This window comes from Chroicocephalus ridibundus, chromosome 5 (assembly GCF_963924245.1).
Source record: "Chroicocephalus ridibundus chromosome 5, bChrRid1.1, whole genome shotgun sequence".
Lineage (NCBI taxonomy): Eukaryota > Metazoa > Chordata > Aves > Charadriiformes > Laridae > Chroicocephalus > Chroicocephalus ridibundus.
Window position 1 is genome coordinate 25,594,886 of NC_086288.1, and position 24,538 is coordinate 25,619,423.

At 40.0% G+C, this 24,538-nt stretch overlaps 1 protein-coding gene across 3 annotated transcripts in view; it reads right to left on the reverse strand.

The window, feature by feature from the left end:
- Positions 1-24,021, reverse strand: part of EGF (epidermal growth factor) — a 63,248-nt gene extending 39,227 nt beyond the window's left edge. For all 3 annotated transcript variants that reach the window (XM_063336662.1, XM_063336661.1, XM_063336663.1), the window contains exons 1-6: positions 23,385-24,021; positions 14,757-14,888; positions 11,024-11,223; positions 9,824-10,005; positions 6,661-6,891; positions 4,880-5,082 (exon numbers count right to left, since the gene is read on the reverse strand). In XM_063336662.1, the coding sequence (XP_063192732.1) occupies positions 4,880-5,082; positions 6,661-6,891; positions 9,824-10,005; positions 11,024-11,223; positions 14,757-14,888; positions 23,385-23,511 (1,075 nt within the window). In that variant the 5' untranslated portion in view covers positions 23,512-24,021. The remainder of the gene's footprint in view (positions 1-4,879; positions 5,083-6,660; positions 6,892-9,823; positions 10,006-11,023; positions 11,224-14,756; positions 14,889-23,384) is intronic.
- Between the last annotated feature and the right edge of the window lie 517 nt (positions 24,022-24,538).

A 24,538-nucleotide genomic window follows, 5' to 3' on the forward strand; every position in this document is an offset into this window, starting at 1 on the left:
ATGACTTTGAGAAATACAAGCGTTATAAATCTTGAACTCAGATTTAAAACTCAGAAAGTTTCTGATATCCAACAAGATATGCTCAAAATTTCTTCAAAGGAAGCAGAAAAAAGTACCCAACAGGTCCCCGGAAGCCTTCCTACTTCTCATGCTTCACAGGAAAAGAGAAACAGGTATTCAAGTCATAGGAAGGATTTGCAGAGCCTTGTGTCTGTGCTCTTTTAGAGCTGTTGCTTTTGCAGATATGCAACACTCATGGTTTTATTTTTGTCTCCCAAACTATTATTTTTATTTTAATCTTCCTAATCTTCTTCTGGGGTTGCTTGCCCCTTTCCCAAGCTAAGAATAGCTGAACTGCTGCTACTGAATGTGGGTATGCAGCCACCCACACATAACACTGTCTTTGCCCTCTGCTGTCTGTGTAACAGATAAGAAATCATGGGGTCATACCGACAAAGAAATTTGTATGTGAGAAATTTTCTTATGCTATTTCCAATTCACCCTCTAAATTCCAAAAGATGGAAAGCAGCATGATATTTAAGTTCAACATTTAGTCTTCTGCTAGCCACAACACAGAAAATGATGGCCATTTGTTGGAATGACAGATCACATCTATAAAAGACTGAAATAATTTCCCAGACACACACTTCAGCTTGGCTGAAATCATACAATGGTTAGAGTTGGAAGGGACCTTAAAGATCATCAAGTTCCAAACCCCCTGCCATGGGCAGGGACACCTCCCACTTTGAGGCTCTGAGGTTGCTCAAAGCCCCATCCAGCCTGGCCTTGAACACTTCCAGGGATGGGGCATCCAAAACTTCCCTGGGCAACCTGTTCCAGTGTCTCACCACCCTCACAGTAAAGAATTTCTTCCTAATATCTCATCTAAATCTACCCTCTTTCAGTTTAAAGCCCTTACCCCTCATCCTATCACTACAATCCCTGATAAAGAGTCCCTCCCCATCTTTCCTGTAGGCCCCCTTTAGGTACTGGAAGGCTGCTATAAGGTCTCCCTGGCGCCTTCTCTTCTCCAGGCTGAACAACCCCAACTCTCTCAGTCTGTCCTCATAGGAGAGGTCCTCCAGCCCTCTGATCATCTTCACGGCCCTCCTCTGGACCTGCTCCAACAGGTCCATGTCCTTCTTATGTTGGGGGCTCCAGAGCTGGGTGCAGTACTCCAGGTGGGGTCTCATGGGAGCAGAGGGACAGAATCACCTCCCTTAACCTGCTGGCCACACTTCTTTTGACGCAGCCCAGGATGCGGTTGGCTTTCTGGGCCGCAAGTGTGCATTGCCTGCTCATGTTGAGCTTTTCATCCTCCAGCACCCCCAAGTCCTTCTCCTCAGGGCTGCTCTCAATCCATTTTCTGGCCAGCCTGTATTTGTGCTTGGGATTGCTGTGACTGAGGTGCAGGACCTTGCACTTGGCCTTGTTGAATTTCATCAACATTGCACTTCTTTGCATCAAACTGATTAATTCTTCTCTAACAGAAGTTGTATCACTAAATGAAAAATGATGAATGGATGACTAGACGGATATTATCTATGTTATTAAGCATGTTAGCTTTTGAGAGACTTGAATTTTACATAGTTTTAGCTAGCCTCTCTTTTTGTAGAGCCAGTTTTGAATTGGAGACTTAATCTTTGTCCCTCCTCAGGAACATACAGTAGCATTAAATACAGAGCTCATTAGAATGCCAAAAGTGCAAGTACATGCAATCACAAAACAATACAAAACAGAAACAAGTCCACATTCAAGGCTGCATCTTATGCTTATCACTGGTGCTGGATTTTTGCCCCTTGCTTGTACCATTATTGGTCTAATGAGACCTAAGACACATGGGAATTAGAGGAGAACTAACAGAAGGAATAATTTTTCCATCTGGGCAATCTCAAGAAGATATTCTCTTTTAACTGAATAAGTATTAGAACTCGATATTGCCAAGTCAATATGTAAAAAAACAACCAAATTTCAAAACTTAAAGTGAATGGTGATTAAATTATGAATCACAAAGTTTTTAAGGTAATCTTTTCTGGAAGAACAACCATTACAAACCATACTTTCTAGTTTGTTTGGGTTTTGTGAGTTTTTTCCCTCCCATCATCTCGCTTATATGTAAATGGGTGTTCTCAGATAATAGCCTGATGCTGATATTTTACATTGGAAAGAAACACAAAGTAATTCCTCCAAAAAAATATCCTGAGTGTACTGAATATCATTAATCTGGTGAAGAAAATAATTTAAAAAAATTCCAGAGGCAGTCTTTGAGATGTTAGGGTAATTAAGATATTTTATGAGCCATTAATAAAAGCATGAAGAACATTCCAGCAGGCATTATAAATACACATACTGTCATAAAATCTAGGATTAGCTGTCAAAGAGAGCTGAGGTAAATTAGAGGCCATCTTCCAGATACTGCTGTACTAAACTTGTGTGGGGTTGTAGCAAACCTGTAGCTGAATTAACGTTCTTCTCTGTACTTATTGTCCCTGACCAACCCAGGAAAGTCTTATGAAAGAGAATGGGAAGAGGGGACATGAGGAATTTAACTAGTAAAGTAAATAATCCAAATTCCAGTAAAAAATCAAATCATGTCAGTTGGGCACTTCTTGTCAGTTCCCTTTTCATCTGAAGGAACTCACTTGCTATCTGCTTTAAAGAAGGCCTGATAATTCACAGCTGACACTACATTGCAAGATACATTTTCTTAGCTTGTACAGAGCATCCAATTAGTCTAGATATGCTTTTATCTCCAGGTTTCTCTGTTGTAAGATCAGCTATAAATCTCATTTGTACTCCAGGCTCATTAGTCCTCCTTTCAACCCAGCTCTTGCACTGGATAAGCCAAGCAATGTACATGCAAAGTCCAAAAGGTTCATGTGGATTCAGCCTGTTAGGCTTCTTTCTACTCCATCATTTCCCAGACATTTTTACATGAAAGTATCTGGAATAAAAAAAAAGGTCTACTGCTGACATCACTTACTGTCATACAAAAATTTACTAAGCATGTTGGAAATATAAGGGTATATACTGCAAGGCGTTTAAAAACACCGGTAGTTTGTTTATTAATAAAGGTGGGGAAACCCTCTTTCCGGTGAAAAGAGAAACACCAGAAAGCAGCACGTTCTGGTGGAAGAAGTGGAGTTAATCTTCTGAGAGAATAAAAGCTAAGTGCCCATAGTCATTGAAATTATGCTACACAGTCTCACGTAGAGGACATATGTAACACAACCAATTGCCCTTGAGGTTCAAGAGACCACTGTCTACGAACTACCTTTCTTGGTTTCTTCCTCTCCATTTTCATGCGTGTGCAGACATGGTGACAGACAACCAAAGAGGCCTCATGAGACCTTCCAAATCTGTGTTAATAACCCTGAGATGTGTGGATGTGCCAATGTCTGCACCACAAACGTATCCTTCCCAGTTACTCTGTGTGAGAGCACCAAACATGTCAGTTGAAAAAAATGCTTCCATCTGCCAGGATGACTGTTTTCCTCAAAGGAAGCACAGAACAGGTATTGCCATTTGGCCTGGTTGAACTTCATGAGGTTTGCACAGGCTCTCAAGCCTGTCCAGGTCCCTCTGGATGGCATCCCTTCCCTCCAGCATGTCAACCACTCCACACAGCTTGGTGTCATGAGCAAACTTGCTGAGGGTGCACTCAGTCCCACTGTCCATGCTGCCAACAAAGATGTTAAACAGCACCAGTCCCAGTACTGACCCCTGAGAAACGCCACTCATCACTGATCACCACTTGGACATTAAGCCATTGGCCACAACTCTGAGTGTGACCATCCAGCCAATTCCTTATCCATCAAGTGATCCCTCCATCAAATCCATGTCTCTCCAATTTAGACACAAGGATGTGATGCAGCACAGTGTCCAATGCTTTGCACAAGTCCAGGTAGATGATATCAGTTGCCCTTCTCTTATCCACCAACACCATAATGCCATCGTAGAAGGCCACCAAATTTGTCAGGCATGATTTGCCCTTAGGAAGCCATGTTCACTGTCACCAGTCACCAATTTACAGTTTCATTTTTACTCATACTAACAAACACTACTTTCTCCTCATGTCTTTATATCATCTATACCTCTGGAAACTCCTGGCCATCTTCCCTTGGGAGTTCTGCAACCATTGCTCAACACACAAATGCCTCTATGCTGTTTGGTCAGTTGTTCGTATCCAAGCAAGACTGGTGACAAAAGCTAATCCATTAAAGCAAGAATATCCGATGTCTGCTTTCCAGACAACAAGACATTATTTCCCCTGGATACCCCTCACTTCCTACTGCCTCAGCAAGAATCCTCTAGGAGGGTGAGCTATCCATAGTCAACTACCTTCATTTTCTGATCCACAGTGAAAGGTAGTGACATGACCACCTCATACTGTAGGCTGCAATTGATATCAAAGAGACCCAAGGCTCTTATTTCATAGTTATTATGGTAACTTCAAGTCTGTCTAAAACAGGCTGATTCTTATCCAGCCATTTCATAGCAAAGCTGTGATATCCACACTATCACTTGTAGAACATACTATGCACTTAAAATCCTTTAGTGCCATAATAATCAGAGCTGTTTAGATGCTATAAAAACATCTTTGTGTAAATAAGGGGAAAAGAAGGAGAAAAATCACATTTATCTGCATGTGTATTCAGATTAATGAAATGAGCAGTTCATGCTCAGCACTTCCAGCCTGATACTCCAGCTGGAGTTACACACACCAAGTGGAACTGTGGATCACTGAAGTTAAAGGAAACTTTTTCCTTGACTTCAGCAAGGCCTGGAATTTTGCCAAAGAAAATTATTACTGTGAAAATTCAGAGTGTATAACACCATTATTGTCACGCATACAACTATATCATTACAGTTTACTTACCCAAATCGTGAGAATCTGTTCTTGCACCTGGCTGTTTAAATGGATGCACCACCTTTATCTCCGCTGGTGGAAAAAACGATGGCTTCAGGCTAATTGTGACCACAACTTTTCCAGTATACTTGTTGGCTCTCCATATCATACCAGATTTCAACTCTGAATAGTACAGGTGCTCAGCAAAGAGGGACATACCAAGCAATTGATGTCTACAACAGAGAAGAAAACACAGTGTCACATTACCTGATCCCTATATATTTACTCGCTCATACATTTTCTGAGCATCTAGTTCAGTCAAGTTCACTGTAAATAACCTTTCTTTGTATTCTTATATGCATCTTATATTATCTTACATTTATGAGGATCAGATGAGATGCCAGAGACATTCCCAAATACTCCAGCACCCAGAATCCTGCAGATTTGCAAGAAATAGATGCAAAGCAGGTAACAGGCATTTCTCACAGGTTATACAAGCTGTTGTTCAGGACCGACTCAATTGACAGAGAAAGCCTAAGTAACACCCTGCTTCTGGTGAACCCAGCAACCAAAACAGTCACTTGCTTTGTTGACAGGATGTAGGCCAGATAAGTTCCCCCATTTCCCAATTTCCAGTTCCTGCTTTGACACTTCTCACTGTCCCAGGAAATCAGGGTGGAGATGGAGGGGTAGGAGTAGGGCGTTCCTAAAATCCATCTTGCTGCTTCTCTTATCACAGGAATTTAGTTTCCATTCGCTGGTTGGTTATAGCAGCCAGCAGGAACCACAAAAGGGCCCAGTTTTAAATTAGAGGGAAAGCAGAAAAAATACTGAAAGAGGGATTTTTGGCCTCCACTTTCCAGTATATATTACAGGTGAAAAAAGGAGAATCCATATCATCCAGGCTCAAAGGGCCTGTTGATGGCCTAGTGAACACCAGCCAACTCGAGGGAGAAAGGGGAAAAGGGTAAGGAAAAATCCAGTGTGACAGCTGGCAATGTAGGGAGAAACCAGCTTTGTGTTCATCATATGCAAATGGTGTGCTGCATATGTAAATCAGCAGGCCAGCAAAACCCTGTATTTTTCTCGTTTTGCAGCTGGCAATCCCTATTAAACGCATACGCTGACCCAGGCCTACTGACAGACTCTGCAGTGATATAGGGTAACCTTTTCCTGAGCACCTCAGTGAAAACATGCCCACCATGGAGCATCTGTACCACTGCAAAGCACGAATGCCAAATATTAAAGGTATCAAAAAGCAGATGGGTCTAACAGACCCCTCAGCCATGCTCAGCCCCGGCACCGGGGAGCAGACAGTTTTCACCACACCTGCTGATGCTTGCTGGGGAGCTCGAGCACAGGGGGTTATCTGAGCCTCCCCGCCCGGCAGCTAAGGAGGACAACAGGCTTAGAGGAGGATAGCAAAGACCTGATCTAGTTCAGTCTCTTGAGCACAGCTCAGACACCTGAGCTCACCCACTGTGACCTTGGACAAATCATTTAATCTCTTTGCTTTTGGCTTCTCTATCTGCAGAAAAAGGCCACTAATAAACACTCAGAGAGGATTTCTAAGGATTAAGTAGTTATCATTTGCTAAAAGCTTGGAAGATGGAGAGTACTGAGTGGCAGTATTATCCTTACAACAGTGACTTTTTTCCATTTTCCTATCAGTAGTAGTAGATCTACAGTTACAGGCCATTTGCACTACACTTTATACTCCTTATTGTGTTACAAACTGACAAAATAAAAGGCAGAATGAGCAAGCCCCAGGAAATGAGTGTTTTACTTCTGACAAGCTCAGGAAAACTCACCGGACAGAATTTTTGAGCAAATGAACAGCTCTGCCATCATAGTCACACGATCCAATATGGGAAATCTCTTTCCCGTGGTCATGTTGGATCCAGTAGAGCCTTGTGTCCACCAAATCTAGTGAGATGGCCTTTATTTTTTCTGTGGTTCTTAAAACATTTCTCACATCACTTCCACTGAGGGACACTCGGTGTACGCTGGAAATTGTACCGTCTGAAGACCAAAATAATAGCCTGCAAGCGAGAGAGGCACGTTTTGAAAAAGAAAACCCTCAAACCCCACATTTGCAAGATTACATCACTGCTACACACTCCTTGTTTAGTTGCTCTTGTATACAGAATTTTGCAGTCTTACCATACTGCTTTGAGAAACAAAACTAATAATAAAGCAAGGGACTTCCTTAATACATACTCATCAATTTCACGAAAACCCCACATACACCTCCCCTTAACAGAGCTCTGTTAAGAATGGAAATGACAACAAAGCATTGTCTGTTTAACAGAAGCAATATTACCACTAAAGTTTTATTACAGTTGTTTTCTTGTTTTAATAAATATGTTTCTATCAGAGACTGTATGACTATGTTCAGGAAGCAATGAGATACTAGAAATCTCTTTCATGTAGGTCAAGCAGGAATCAGCCCAGCTTAACCATGAAGCACTATTGTCTGCCTCTGCTTTGTTCAGCCATGCAGTCAGAGAAGGAAACTGGAGTAATGTCTCAAATCTACAGGCAACTCCTGCAAACTTGGGGAAAGGCACATTTTTGAGGCAGATACGCATTGCCCTCTGCCCTTGGGGAGGAATCTATCTCCAGAAACCCTAGCTGAACACATCACTTAACTTAAGCACTTAACTTAAAAATACCATTTCTAATACTGTTCTCATTTCTTTCTACCTTCCTGCTGGTTATAGCAGCCAGACTATGTTGTTATTAAATTAAGACACAGTCAAAACACAGCTCCAGTACTCAAGCCAGTTATGCACTGAAGCTACTTATATGTCAAGTTATTTGTGGATCAAAACCCAGATTTACCAACATGACTAAGGTTAACAGTTCTTCCAAAATAGCAAGTTATCCCTCATTCGTGTATATTTTAATTTTTAATGTTTGGGTTTAGATTCTTTGCTTGGGTTTCTTATGCACAAAAATTCCGAGAAGCATCATCATTTTGCCTTGTCTTCACAAAACTACAGAATTTATATGTACAAAACAATGTAGCATGAAGACAGCTTTACTATGTTTGTGTTAATCATTTGTCAAAGGCCTTGGAAGGGATTAGATGCCACTGGCAAGGGACTACACTAAACCAGTAGGAAGAATCAGCCCCTGCCTCACAGCTTTTCCTCACTTTACATAGACTACAGTTATTATATGTTATTAATGTATAGGTGAAAACTTTTCCAAAAGGACAGCCCAATTTTATACTGCCATTTTTAAACACTTTATTAATACCTGCTTGCATTTCTATCACAATTTTTACAGGCAAGGAAATTAAGAAACAAAGATGGTTATGGTCTCTATGCACAACTTTTGCAAATTAGCGTAGGGAGAGGATATGATATGAACAAACAGGAAGACAGAGAAGAATGAAGATTAGAAACTGGCTTGAGTAATTGCCAGCCTTTACTATATTGGCCCTCTATTTTGAACTTTAGTCTTAATCCTTATTTTTCAGCATTTCTAAACACCACTATAAAATTAAGCCAATCTTACAGCAATAGTTTTATTAGCACTACTGAAATAATCCTATTACCGCTAATACTCAGACACATCTTTTGAGAAAAACTCTATTATCAGGGTAACACATTGACCTTCATTACTTAAGAGTTGCATGCTTTTGAAGGAAGACATTGTTTGCATCAGATTTAGTTCATATTTATGCCTGTGCATGTAAAGATACTGGGGGTTTGAATTCACTTCACATTAAAAAAAAAGTCCTCAGAGTTTTCATACAACCAAATTTCCTTAGGGCATAAAAATTATGCTAGACTTCTTGGAGTCTACTTTCTTTACAGTTTATATCTGGCCTCCCTGTAAGCATGAGTACAGCTTTCATGCATGGTGAATCACACCTACGTGAATATATGCAGTTGAGTTTCCCCAAACTTTTGCATAAGTTCAGCAAATATATCCTTAGAATGCCATTTGAAACATGTGTTTTGATGGCATCTGACAATTTGAGGACTTGAGAGTATTTGCAAGATTGGTAAATACTACATTCAAAAGCAAATCAGAAAAAAAAAAATATTGGCCAACGTTCAGGCCTTTAAATCATACGCAAATGACAAGACTCCAAAGAATACTAGGAATACTACTAACATCAGAAGATTGGTTTATGTTTAAACGTAGTAGGAAAGAACATATAAGCCTTTATATTAAAATACTATCACACAGGCCTGAGCAGCTTTACTACAAATCAAAAGTAGCAACAAAAACATGCTTTTGCTGCATGAAACAGAAACGTTTCAAAGCCTCCTCAAGCTTTTATTTTTGTAAGTTTAATGGAAGAGGTTTATGTGTAAAGAGAAATTAGCATGGAGAGACCACTGTGACAATTCATATTGATAACTCTTGGGGAGGCCAAATCTCTTATGTGAGCCTGGTTCTCAGTGTAAATGGCTTGAAGCTGAAAGTGCCTTTATAAAGACCAAATTACTGGTGACACAAAGTAGCAACAGTAGATTCAGAACCAATATTCAGAGCAATTGACAAAGAGACAAGCGAAACAGGAGCAAAACTGTAAGTTTAGGCCTTTTTTTCAGAAAACGTACCAATTTATATTCTAAGTGTGCCATGTTTGGAGCACAAGGGACTCCCAGCATTTGCAGGCATCATTCCCCTTGCTGCCCTGAGAAGTTGCTGTCTTTGAGAAAGGACCAGCAATGCTCTTTCCTCTCAGTTCTCCTCACTAGCAAAATTTTCCCTGATGACCAAGAAGTATAGATTCTGCATTAGACTTCGGTGGGCTTTTCTCACGCACTTCTCTATTTATCTCTTATATGCCTATTAATCTTTTATCCTCTTTTGTCAAAGTTCAAGGAGGTATTGGACTATAGATAATACACTGTGCACAGACTAACCCAGCAACCTATAAATCACAATCAGACTACTTTGCATATTTTGAGTCTATTTCAATGAAATTACTAACCTAGTTAAAATTACCTTTGCTCAGCATCAATGGTAATCCTTGTGGGACGACCAACATCTCTTAGAAGAACTCGGCGTTTCTTCCCATTCATGTCTGTCGTTTCTATGGTCGCTTTCTGTCTGTTGGCCCAGAGAATGTCTTGATTTATCCAGTCAATAGCAAATCCTGAAATGCCTTTGTCTATGTAACATAGTCTCTGCAAAAAAAAAAAAAAAAAAGCTGACAACAAGAAGCATCCTAATGATTATCCTAAACTTGACTTTCAATATAGGGAATAGAGTGCCAGACTGAAGCTTCCTATTTCATTCCTTTGCTTGCTTCATTTTTTCTCAGACCTGTAGATAATTCTCTTTCTTGTTCTTTAATCACTTTCATTTGGTCTTTATACTTACACATACCCCTTCTGAATTGAGTGACACCCTGCAAAAGGGGAAACTGTTCTTCACAAGAAATACATTGGACTAATCTCACAAGAAATACACTGGACTAATCTTTTAGCTACAACTTCTTGCATTTGGCATGCTATGAAGCACCCCGACCTGTACTTTTACAGATGGAAGTCTTCTTAATGCACTGTTGTTGGACCCTGATCCTTAAAAATCAGCGTAAAACACATCAGTGAAGATTCCACGTGGGTACAGGAACACTGGCAATCTCTCTCAAACAAAAGAAGGCTCTCACAGCATTAAAGTTTGGCCACAACAGCCTGTCTGCCCTTCTTAATCAGCCAGATGCAATGAACTGCACAGCTTTCTCTGAACAAAGGATGAAGTGCTAAAAGAAGCATTTATGCAACCATAGAAACCAATAAAAGGTTTGCGAAAAAGTGAGTAGGAATTCAAGCACATTCTTCTCATACCATCTGTGCCAGTTTGAGTTACAGTAATCTGGAAGACAAACTCCCATAATGCCAGGGATTAATTTAAAACTGATAGAAACATTGTTGTCTTCAAAGCTTTACTTTGTCTGAATTTCCTCTCATTCAGTTTTAACTCCCCTTCACTTGATCTACAGAAAATACTAAATGTACTGTGAATGCCAATATAACAGCCTACATTCAGGACAATAACTATTATGACAGCAAAACCTACTTAATAACTTTGAAGTGCTATCAAGTATAAGTAACAGCTGAATTGTACCTAATGAGCAGGTGTTTTCCACAGAGGGTTTTATGCCCATTAATTTGGAGAATGCCAGAGAACTGATTACTTTACCTCTCGTTTTGTGCCATTCAGGTGAATTCTTTGAAGTAGTCGCCTCTCAGAGTCTACCCAATACACTTTCTCTTCTGCATAATGAAAATCCATAAGTGTTGACTGACCGGCATCAGCCACCAATATTTCATGATTGGTCCCTTCGGTGTCAATTCTAAAGATGGCATTTCCATGGCTAAAAAGTAGGAATGGTGCAGGGTCTAGTGTGGAGAGCAAACAAAGAGACCAATTAATAGATAAGCATTGCACTTTTGTTGCATTAAGTTCTCATCAGTATCATACTAGCCAAAGAGAAAGTTCAGGATCTAACCACCTCTCTTATATTTTAATAACTTTCCAGTCATATCACAGAGAACCAATAAGATATAAATGCAATAGTCCTTTCACATTTAATGCTGAAAATTAGGTAAAAAAATCTGAGTCATGAAACTGAGATTGCAGTGGCTGTTACCACTAATCCCAAATCCTACAGCCTAGTCAGGGTTCAGAAGAACCATTGCATGCATGTCAGCAGAGGCTGGAAGAATTATGCCATGGATGTGTCTCCAAGGTGAAGACCACTTCCAGCCATTGCGCTATAGCAAGAATTTATCCCAGAGAGGTGGTCTGGAGTCTCACTTTAACTATCCAAACAGGGAAAGTGAAGATACCAAGGCAGGGCAAAGGAAGAAGCTAGAGACTGCGGAGGTTTCTTGTGATGCAGATGGCTGAAGGAACCCAAAAGACCTGTACTTAAAACTCCTTCAGCTCAAGAGCAACAACTCCTTCCAAAACAAAACCTGTATTCATAATGAGTGAAGGGTAAGAGCCTATCAGTGACCAAACATAAAATATGTTAAAATGACAGACGTTTCAATTATGCCCCAAACTCTAGAAATCCAATTAAGGATGAAAGTGATAAGCAACTAGGATGATCCAAATAGCCTTCATGCAACCTTAAAACCATGACACTGTGATAAGTATGGAAGTACAATTAACAGGACGTAGTGGCTGGGGCTGCAGATTACACTAACCCAGTTTTACCAAGTCCTCTCTGTTATTTTTAGGGTATCACCATAAGTTAAGATTGCCCAAGGAACCCTAACTGCATTTCCAGACCACAATGGTTTTCATTTAAGCAATTTTGATATTACGGATGTCTATCAAGTGTGTAGCAGAAGAAATTAGTTTTTATGTAACTAGTCATATTTTAGCCTGCCTTTTAAAAAGATTTTTTTTTCTAATTAAAGTAAAATAAAATTAAATAAAAATTCTGGGGTATACAGCCTAGTCTTTAATTTACCAGTAAAACAACATTCAAAGAAGAAAGCTCATTGTGGGGGTAATGAGGGGAATTTATAACATGGTTGCCTGAAACAACAGATCATGGCAAACAAGTAATGCTCTAACCAAGTGACTTGGAAATGCAATTATTGATATAGATCCAGCAGAATGACAGCTTTCAAGCCTGTCTAATCACTTGTGTAACTGATCTTCCTGCAATGCAGAGCAACTCTCCATTTATCAGGGATGGATGTCATCAAAGACGGACTATCACCATTTTTCTTGCACATAAACTTTTGAAAATTAAACTGATTTTATTGACCAGTTTTGCAACCTTTTAACTAAACACCTTTACTGTTAGCATGAAACCTGAGGCTTTAAACTCAACAGACATCACTTCTACAAATTTTAATCGGATGTTCCACCTTCATCATGGTTGCAAGATTGATTGATTCAACCCCTTTCACAGTAGAAGAATGAGACCAATTTTGATTTCTCCAAGTAAAGAGCAAGCTAAACAGAAAGATGTGACTGGCACACAAGGTGTAATTTTCTTCTCTTCCGAAGGAAGATGATCAGTACTCTGTTTCTATAATAACAGACTGGTTTGTATCTCAAGTTTTTACGTTATCACCCAGTTACAACAGCTGCTTCTAGGATTCTAGTAACTCCCTTTTTCTGCTGCTATTTGCACTGAGCAACCCCATGTGAGAATATTTAAACTGTGAAGACTTGCTTTACGTAAATGGTAAATGAACGGTGAAGTGTAGCAAGGTTTATTTACCTCAGGAATTTGACAGCTGTACTGCCTGCATTTTTGCCATTTAGTTGACCAAGAGCTTTGGTTTTGTCCTTTCCACTCTCTGAATTTCCTATCAGGCACCTGTGAATGAGGGCTTTAAATGGAATAGGGACTGAAGGACCGAACAAATCTAACTTTGATTGCAGAGGCACCTCAGATTTGGGACTTAATTTAATCAGGGGTTTAATAAACAGGTAAATAACACCTGCATCAAAGAGCTCCCTGTCTTTAAAACATGAGAGTATTTCACTTGGTACACCCCCTACTGAAAGATTTGTACCTAGCATAAGAGTTCCTTATCCATCACAGTAGCTCCTGAGCCATCACTCACTTTCTGCTGGTGCTATAAATGTTAGTAATAATGTTAAAAATAGCTGAAGTCCTCCAGTATTAAGGCAGGACTGTTCTGTGAAAGATACCTGTGCACATAAGTCACTGTGAGGTAAAATGTTTCTTTTCACTTCTCTTCGGTTCAAAAGCGATGAGTTTACAAAACATTTGATTAAAAAAAGAATTTAAAACTCTATTAAAGGGGCTAGAGATGTTTCAGCAGGACTACAAAAAAAAATTCAGCTTGGGTCTTTGTTGAGTCATGTGCTGCTGTCAAGGATGATTCTAGGAGCTGACTGAAGTAATTGTCTTGGTGCCAGTTTGGAAGCTGCACAGAATACTTCTGGTTATGCTCATGGTCCGAAAGGCTACATGCAAAGGGACTCAAGTACATGTCCTACTTCTTAGGTCAGCAACATGCCTTGTCACATCCAATCTCTGCATTAGCAAGATTCCGAGGCAAACTAGTCAGAAAAAGAAAACCTACGCTCCTGGATCAGAAGGGAGCTGCAGCATATCCCAGACAGGAACCAGAACCAGACATTCAGGAAACCAAAGTGGAGAGGTGAGAGGTGAACTTCAGAGCACTCACACCTCATACTCTAGATGAAATATAGGGTTAAACCAATCAATAAAATCTAACTAGATTTTTTTCCCTGGGTAGCATCAGTTGAGGACAAAATGAAGGCTATTCAAAGGTCATAACTGTGAATATTTTCCTATTAATTAGAAGGGCTAAAAACTTTTAAAATTTAAATGCATCTTACGGATTTAAAAATCAATTTATACACTCAGGACAGTGCAAGGGAGAAAAAGAACTCTCAGTAGCATTCATGTTTATTAAGAAACTGCCAATGGGCCAAACCAAAAATAAGGGCTCCCTACTTATAATTTCTGTCCCTAAAAACTGTCCCTAAAACCTAAACACAACAGAAACACATCAACGCCAACACAATGAAAGAGGCAAAGGTAGCAAAATCTTGTGTACTGCCATGTTTTTCTGGAAGTAGTAAGGATGGGATAAGAGAGTTTGCAGTTCCAAGCACACAGAGAGTATATCTACTAAACAGGAAGTCATTGTTTAGTTTTATTTGTTTGTTGTCATATGTTCATTCATTTTCCCACTGCCATACTTTCCATTCTTCACCATCACTCTTCTGTGGCATCCACTTTTGGCCTTGCCACTTACCCACACAGTAGAAGAGGCAGTTTTAACATCAGCGAACCAGAGCACCCCAGTCGCAGTAGGGACCAGATGGGCATGTTTCACTTTGAAAAACAATGCTAACTAAATCTCTAAAGCTCTTTTTTAGTCATTGAAAAAGAAAATGACCTTACCGTTCACATAGCAAGACCGTTTGTCAATATCCAAAGTGTAGCCAGGCAAACAGGAGCAGATGTAGGACCCTGGAACATTGGTACAGGTTTGGCCACAGGTTCCCAAACCACCTTCAAGGCATTCATCAATATCTGAAACATGTTTTTTGAATAGATCAGGAAAATTCAGCTAGCAAAAGCAGCAAAGACCAAAGAGAAAGAATACCCTTGACATAGTTATCTAATGATAAATTGGTCACAAAATTTAATATACCATCATGAAAAAAGGAGAGGAGGATGGCTGTATTGCTTCATGCATTGGTTTCAGAATTATTATTTTGTCCATTGCCATATGCACAGTGATTTATTTATTTTTTAGAAGACCATCCAGGGAAATAACCATTCTCCCTAGTGTCTGGACATTCTGGTCTCTGATTGCCCAAACACAGGGAACAGACTTGTCTCGTACTCCATTTCTGTGATTTGCATTGTTATTTGCTATGCAAATGCTGCCTGCAGCTGCTTCCACAGTAATAATTTTGCCAACAAATTAACAAACTTTGCAAAACAACAAAGCAGCAAACAGACTGCCACAGCACTGAGTTCCACATTGAGCTCATTTTGGTTTGAGTCAACTCTCAAAAATACATACAAAACACTAAAATACCCACTATATTCTGACACCAACAAGCCCAAACCAATGCAACAAGCAAATTAATTAGAAACTTGGCTTTTAATTGGTAGGTGAGGTTAGAGCCTTTAAGAATTACAAGATATTTGATGTATTTATGGTGTTTTATCAGGGTTTGAGGCAGTAACTATTATGTCTAAATGAAGGACTTTATTTTTCAAAAACAGTTTACTGCTGAAGAGCATATTTTACACTAAGGGGGAAAGAAATTAATCCCTTTGGCAGTACCATGGATGATGTCCCATGGATATCCCAGAAAATTTAGATAAATTTCAGTTCCTACTGAAAACAAATGCATCTGATAGTAACTTCCTGAGGTGCTCGACATCTGGCAGTACCAGATCCTGGTATATTTCTTGTATGACCACTGTGAGGGTTGCTCTAAGGAGCATCTTTTCCCTGCCCAAGATCTATTTGACATCAGTGGCTTTTGTTCTGTGTTTTTTCATCTGACTTTGAACATGCAGGAAAAAAAGGAATCAACACAAATTATTTTGATGAGACACATTTGATTAGGTCACTAAAGGACATTGATTCATAACCAAAACTACATATATGTATATTCCAAGTATAGCTCATGACAATTTTTTTTTCTGTGTTCCTGATGAAGAATTTAGGGCAATGGAAGAAGAGCTTCTCCTTGGATAACTTACCTTAGATGATCATTTGAATCAAGTGCAAATTATCACAGTGCTTCAGGAGGTCTCTGAGTGCTAGGTGAGGACTCCTCTAGTTCCAAGAAGGTCAGAAATGGCACCTGATGATAACTACAAGGAACTGCAATTTAACCAACTCACGCCAGCACTTTGAAAGAAACTTTCTCTGTCAGTAACCTAAGGAGAGTGAAGCAACCGGATCGCTGATATCTCATGGGTCTGGGAAACTGTCTCCTCCAACTGCTTTAAAAAAACTACGTGCAGCAGAGTGGTTAGGGGTTTCTTTTGTGTCAGGTATCACAGTTGTTCAAAAAGAATGTCGGTGCTTTTCAGCCATCTAACATGGCAGTACAGACTAGGGAATGTTTCCATATTGTTTTCAGAGTTTTCCCACAATGTTATGTTCCTCCAATGTATGAAACATAATCACAGCACACGCAACTGATTTCTGTTGAACAGATTATGAAAGTAAAGCAGAGGCATTTTCAGCAACTTAATTCCATAAAGCACTCTAATTCTCACCCACAATCTTCTTCAAACAATCAGCTTTCAGGAGCATATTTTCCCACATGTACTAGGGATGTACATGCCATTCTCCACAGCATTAAAGGAGTAACTCCTCCAAATCCCCTCGAGACAGGTTTGACTGGCTTAGAAGTTTCTTAACGGGCTGCAGAAACAGGAGCTCCAGGTTGACAGTTTAAAACTAGCTACTCCTAGCTAACATTGCCTGGCTGTCATTAAAACTAAAGGGCTCTTTGATAAGGTATACAGGAGGGCTTTGGTGACCTCAGCCCACTGTCTCAGCTGCTGTCAGTTTTAGCAGAGATGGGAAGGAGCCTGCAGGCACGAACACTGTTTGTACCTCTCCCGGAGGCACTGGTTTTCAAATGGAGTAACTGGCTGACTGAGCCAGACAGTTAATCTGATCTGGCCACCAGAACAAAATCAGGTGCAAGACTCTGTTGATAAAAGCTGTAACGTAGTTTGTGTTCATCGATACACTTTTATGACAATAGTGGCTTGTTAAATAAATCTGATGTTATTTCTCTAAGGAAATCACAATTATGGGTAATAAAGGCAACTGTGTAGATGTAAGATTGCTAAAGACAGAAGTCATTTGACGAGGCAATGTGAAACACTGATGAAAGAACTATTATTCGGTCACAATAAAGAGCACATTAAATAAGAGAGAGAGGCCCGACCTATAGATTGTTTCTGGAAGACTGCTTACTCTGAAAAGGATTTGTGTTCATACTGAACAGAAAGCTGACCTCTTAGCATGTTACTGGGCAAGAAAATTCAAATCACAACACATCAACACTGGAGAAATGAATCACAGTGGAGAAATAATTTTACTTCAGTATATGGCAGTGGTCAGACTATATTGGCATGCTGTTTGTATTTCTCAGATATAGGTTGTTAAAGAATCCTGAAAAATTTGCAAGTGTATACAACAAGGATAAAAAGCCTGATTTCAGAATAAGGAAAAGTGCCTTTCCGTGAGACACAAAGAGTTCAGTCTGCTCAGATTATCAGAAAGAAGCTTGGGAGAAGGACTGATCACAGTGTATAAGTACCAAAGAAAAAGTACCAGATTTGCTAAAGGACACTATAATCTTTTGAAGGAAAGGTTTAACGAGGACTGATGGCTGAGAACTGAAGCCAGTGAAATCAAATTTAGACATTAAATTCACATTTTAATGGGAAGTATGACTCACTAACGGAACTAGCTACCAACAAAAAAACTGTGGAGATGTGAAAAATATCAGTGGATATTCTCAAATCAAGATCAGTCCGGAAAGACACGTTTTAACCAAGCACAGGTTACTGAGCTATGTACCAAGGCACCTGGACAATGACCTGTTATTTACAGGATGGATTTTCCAGCTTTATATGAGTGTACAAAACTGACTCTCCAAGAAAGAGCGCGCTGATTGATCAGCCTACAAGAATTTACACTGCCTCCCCAGCAATTGTACTTGAAGAGAGGATTTCAGGGTTATCAATCTGCCCATTTGCATCACCACCAAAGTTCACATAATAAAGCATAATCCCACACACACTGAAAAGCAAGCAACTGCCCCAGCTGAAGAAAGGCTATAGTGGAAGAATAACCACCCAATAAAAGACGAGGGGTGCAGCGGAGACAGGCGGCTGGGCCACCGGAGGAACGCCCCTTCCAGCGGTAAACAGGAAGCACCAACAGACACAGCGGTATTGGAAAACACGCCGCAGCGCTGTGAACATTCAGCTTTTATAGCACCAACAATGGAAGAGGGTCCTATACTTAACATGCTCTCTTCTTTGCTTAAAGCACCAAAAAAAACCAAACAAGCCAACCAACCAAAAAAGATTTTAAAAAAGGCTGTTTCTAAAGGTTTAGGAGAACTCAATCATAAAACCATCCATCAGGTGTAACTAGCAGTGCCTTCACCTGCACTCTTAGTGCCAAAGTAAAGCACAGAGTCGCATCCTGCTGTAGCTGTTTTACGTCTCCTGGCAACCGCTTCCCCCAGTGGGAACTTTACCCTGTGAAAGAAATCCGCTTAGTGAACACAAAAGCTGTCTGCAGTGGCCTGACAGCCAGCCCTGAAAGGAAGAATGAGGTTCTGGTCAGTTCTCAAAGGCTTCTTTATGCAGAAAATGCCTTGAGAATCAGCAAAAACGATGAATCATGTCATCATGATGTTGGCAGCTCTCAATGACTTTGCATACAAATATGCTACTTTATTGAGAGTCCTGAGAAATGCTCTGATTGCAGAAGGTGAAGCATTAGTATGCCTGGCAGGGATACAGAGAAACCACTGTGAGCCCGAACTTGCATTTTGTTATGGCCCCAAATACATACATTATATACATAAAATATACATGTGCAGATACACACACTCAAATAACCTCAGTCAAATTTGGTTCCTGTGGAGTTGGACTGGAGATGAATTTAGCCACCACCATAATCTTCTCAACAAGGTTGAACATGAAATTTCACGTTCAGATACTAGAGTGTAGTCAGTTTTGTTTAAAACACAACACAAAATTATCTGCTATTTCCCACCGAGCAAAACAATGATGAGTCTTGCAGTATTAGTCATTGGTGCTGGAGTCTCCCCCTTAGCCCTCTTCAGGATTAAGCTTCATGTGATGTGTGACACCATTTTTGTAATTTCTTGTAACATATTTGCCTCCTTCCTATTTTGATCCAAGTTTTTACAGCTAAAGATAGTATTTGTCCACATTCAGCTGGATCCAATTGCCAGATAATTCAATGGGAATTTTCTCGTGAACTGGTCTGTGGGTTCAGACCTGTGTTCAAAAGTAAGTACTATTTGGTAACAACATTTTCAAGCATCTTTCCCCAAGGCAGTATAGTATGAAGTGAGCTAGCTGGAAGACAGCTACTGAAAATAAGCAGACAAGTATGCGTCCACTGCAGCTCTTCTGAAACACAGAGGGATACAGTGGGTCTCAGCAGCTTTATCCCTATGTCATGACAGGGGAAGACAACACAGTTCCCCATTTTCGCAGAGAAGTTGTGGATGCCCCATCGCTGGAAGTGTTCAAGGCCAGGCTGGATGGGGCTTTGAGCAACCTGGTCTAGTGGGAGGTGTCCCTGCCCATGGCAGCAGGGTTGGAACTAGATGATCTTTAACGTCCCTTCCAACCTAAACCATTCTATGATTCTATGAGTCTATGAAAGTATGGAGGAAAGCTTGAGACACAGAAAGAAGAATCTGACCAAAAGAGCTGACCTACATCGCTGCAGCTACCACCTTCCATTGCAAGGTGTAGCTCTGTAGGAATAAGCAGCATGTTAGCCCTGAAGAAGTGACAAGGTCCGACCAGTTAATATCAGAAGTTAGTAGAGATGTGCAGAATTTAAAAACCTACAATTAAATGAAACTTCATTAATGTGGGCTGTGTTTTGCCTTCTTCAAAAACTTTTTTACAATATTGTTGGGGTTTTTTTAAATAACTATCTTCCTTCACTTTTAAAACTTACAGAGTATTCAGTCAGCCCTTAAGCCAAAGTACATCTCCAGTATCCAGCACAAAATATATTTACCTAGGGTAGCCCAACACTAACAGGCCCTAGTATCTAGTCTAAAACTGACAACGCAAGGGGCTGCTCTAGGGGATTCTTCAGATAGAGAGTGCCATGTTGGACACTTTTTGGTCTCAAGTGGGGAAAGCATCTATGCACCATAAGAGAATAAAAAATGGTGTCGTTAAAGCAGTACTTCAGGAGGGCACAGGCAACCAATTCCAAGAGGCATAAGGCCCATCCCCTGGCATACCATGTAGGCTTACATGGTTGAATATGTTGGAAATCAAAGCTCTCCCAGGACCAACTTCGCACATGTTTTTCCCTTGTAGGAATAGTAACTCCTGTGTAGCCCAGACCATTTTTCTTTACAGACAGAAGGTTCTATGTTTTCACCGGGGTGTAAGAAAGATGAGTTATTTAAAGGTAATTGAGTCCTCAGTCCTGACATCTGCTTAACATAAATTATTAAATCACGATGGCAATGGCAATGTCAAAAATTGAAGAAATGCTTCCATTTCTACCATAACTTGCTAATAAATCAATGTGTTCCTTCACCAGACTAGTTTTGTTCTGACCATGACCTGTTCTCCCATACTTTCTCTCTTATAAACCTTGCTGTTGTGGGACACACAGCCCCTCTGAAAGCCTTCTCCCCTCTCGGCATACCAAGTCAGGATTCAAATAATCTCTCTTGAAGTAACTATATAAAATTATGTGAGATATTTAGGGTTAGATTTCACTATCCTTACACAGGATGAGAAGGTCTTTGATCTTTGAATATCCCTGGAAATAAAAGGAACTAATTAAGAAGTGAGCTATTTAGCAATGTAAGAAGAGCACGACTCAGACTTTCATCTGTAGTGGCAGCATGGAAAACAAATCTACAAAAGCCTACACACTTTCCAGTAAGCGCCGCTCATAACAGTTTGCTAACAGAGAGCAGACACCTTCTCAATTCAGGGTAGTCCTTATGGCTGGCAGGATGCCACCACAGTCACAGGCGATAAAGAATATTTTACAATTGGTATATTTATTACAGCTCACCAAGAATGGCCGCCAAGCCACAGTTCGGCTTGCTGTCATTGTTCACAGTTCAGTGGTATGAGTCACGTCTCCCACTCACCCCTTTTATCCCCACTATTACCTTCAAAGCCTGTCTCCAGCTTCCTACCACTTGCTGCCACTGCACCCTCCATCTGATGCAATTAATGAACTAGAATATCATACATCCGGTCTTCTGGTCAGAACACTCTGTATCCAACACACAGAGGAAAGAACAGGGGAAATCCATTCCACCAAAGCATCCTTCAGTCTTACATTTCATGTCAAAATTTCACCTTTTCTTAATCCCCCATAATCTAGTGGTCTCCAATTAAAAAGATACCCTAGCACATCTCATTTTTCATTTATTCTATGTTATACTGAATTGCTCAGAGTATGTCATAGTAACATTAGCTCTTACACAAATGAAGACTTCTATTACTATTTCTTGGAGAGTTTGCTAAGCTACAGGCTATTCTGTTTTGGTGCTTTACTTAGAGTCCCCTCATTCATACAGCAGCTGAACGTGTCTAATTTTCAACAGAAAAGACATAATGCAGGGCAAGTTATGTCTCCATTGATGGAAGAACGATGTACATCAAGATGTGAAATATGTTAACTGAAATAAAAAATACATCTTTGCAGCTTTTTGAATGTCAATATTTAAAGTGCATTTTGACTCATTAAACAATAGCCAAGCAATTCCCTTCATGTCAGTAGTATTCTCCTATTATAGGTGAGCTCTTAACTGGGCAATCCAGTAATGTAGAAGTCACATTAAATATACCTCCTAACTAGCTGGTGGAAGCTACGTACATACTAGCAAATAGTGTGTATTTGCTAAACCTATAGGAGAGGCTATGTAAAGTGCAACAGTTGCTGAGGATATGATATACACACTGCATATATTTCGGGTTGAGGTTATGGAGAACCAGGTCTAGTTTGGTCCAATGGACCAGATGGCCATCAACAGTGGAGAGGATAGATGCTCTCCTACAGGGACACCTTCTGGTTTAGCTTGGGCTAAAGGGAATCCAGTTTGTGCACTTTGAGAGTGCTCCGCAATGTGAACACAAGCACAGTAAGAGGTGGAAGTATGGATATTCGTTTCAGAAGTATGCTTCTCATTTGAATTCAAGCATCAGTGTGTGAGCACCCTACGTGTGTTTGGCTCTCAGGTCAGGTTCTGAGTCAGTCTTGGGTCAGGTTAATCATTGGTACACAGAAAACGCCTAGCTCCTCCCCTCTCAATACGAAAGCCCTTAACATGCATACTTCTATTTTCTGCTTACAAGATGGTATTTCTTGGCAGAATGCACAGAGGAGGCACCTGTTATTAAATCACTGGAATCATGTCAAGAACTGAGTCAGAGCCTCTGAAGCACAAGCAATCTAAGGCAAAAGCATTAACTCCAAGTATTAGGTTTGTTTGCTTGAATCCTTACAGAGCATTTCCTCATCTCACTGCAAAGCCCGCAACTTCATTGGCTCTGGCTTTCTTAAAAAAAAAATTGGACTTCGAGGCAGCAGGGTAGGGATAAGGGTTCTGTCATTCTTTGTCTTACATTTTGTAAGAAGTAGTAACCTTCATTTTACACGTTCCAAATCACTAGAGGTGATTATACTAACATTAATGTCATACATTTCACACAGACTTTAGTAGTACAGTATCAAATGCACCTGCGATTCATGTATTTTATGAGACATCTTATTAAATATAAGCACCACAAATCTACACGCCCCAATAAACATAGAGTAGTTTTTAAAGTTGTCTAGCCCACTTGTAAGTATATACTAATACATAATCATTAAAATACTCCTTCTATATGCATATAGAAATACAAAAATGCACCGATACACAAATTTTACATATCCAGAAGCAAGAATATGTGTGTGCACATGTACTAAAAATATGGAGACATTAAAGCCATGACAAGGAATTTTGGTAACTAAGGAAGAGTTCAGATCTCCTAATGATCATATAAAAGTTTATCCTGCTTTCTAATAGTTAAACTGAAAGACAAGTGACTGATCTCTGAAAAACAAACTAAATAAAATTAGTTCTGTTCATTATGAGAAGATATCGAGAAGTTGATTTATCAATTCTGCCAGTACAACACAGAAGCAATCTGTAAAAAAGCTCTTTGAAAATTATGAAGCTCAGTTAAGAGAATACAAATGCAGGTTTTTTTATCTGTGAATGGTCAGCAACTTACCTATACAAGCAGAGTTTTCAGTCTTTAATCTGTATCCATTAGGACAGTTCCAGTGCTGCAGAGCCGAGAGGCTGACAAAACCAATTTTAAAAACCACTGGCAAAAAAGCAACAAGGAAGAGAAACATAATCTTGAGGGTTTTTTGAACTGTCACTAGAGAAAAACTAGCTTGTATTCAGTCATATCCAGGACAAGATGAGCATGTGTAATCCCAAAAGGTTTCTGCAATCTCCGACTTTACATTCAGACATCTTATCACAACACCAAGTTTTATCTTTGCCTTGCTCTTCTTGTCACTTTAGCCCTTACTGTGTCTGACTACAACCTTGAAGAAATTCCTGGGAGATTTCTTCTCCACACACGTCGGGTTTTTTCTCTCTCTCTCTCTTTCGTTTCTTTTTTTTTTTTTCTTTTTTGGAAGCCAAGTATGAAATGCCTGACACTCTTGCTACAAATTTAACACAGCTTAAAAGCAATGCTCGCAAGGATCACTGTGAATTTCCTTGTAAGAAGCAAAGCTGCTGTTTAAATCTCAAAAGCAGTGAATTTGGAAAACTGTTCACCACAGTCTCAGTGGAGTACAGGGAGCAAGATTTCCAGGTACTGTCCTTCTGCAAAACGCAGTTGCTTTTTACATACAAACTTGGACAGACTCCTCTTTTCTTTTTAAAGCGCTGCTTGCCCCACCTCTTCTCCTTTTAGTACCACTTGAGTGAACCCTGTGTTTGCAAATAGTAACGTGGTCAGTTCCTTACTACAGGGAACTGAGCCAGAATGCAGATACCCAGCCACCCATAATAAATACAGTCTATTTAGAAAAGCAGCCCCTCCTGCTTGAGAAGTACCTGCAGCATGCCAGCTAAGTTTTATTTCTCAGAGACTGTAGGCAGGTTTATACCATGCCTGCTCAATCATGATTAGATGCATTCATTTTAATATTGTCATGTATTTTACCACAGAAACAAACTTTGCCATCAAAACATGTCATGCAAAAAGGGAAAAAAAAAATCCCGCCGGTATCTCTAAATATCTCAACTGGAAATACAAATTGATTTAAGGTCAAGTTCAGATCTAGGGTATGTGTTTGTAATTCTGGTTTCAAAGAAGCTGCAACCATCTCTCTCAGGTCTGAATTTGGCCCTTCTGCACTTCCA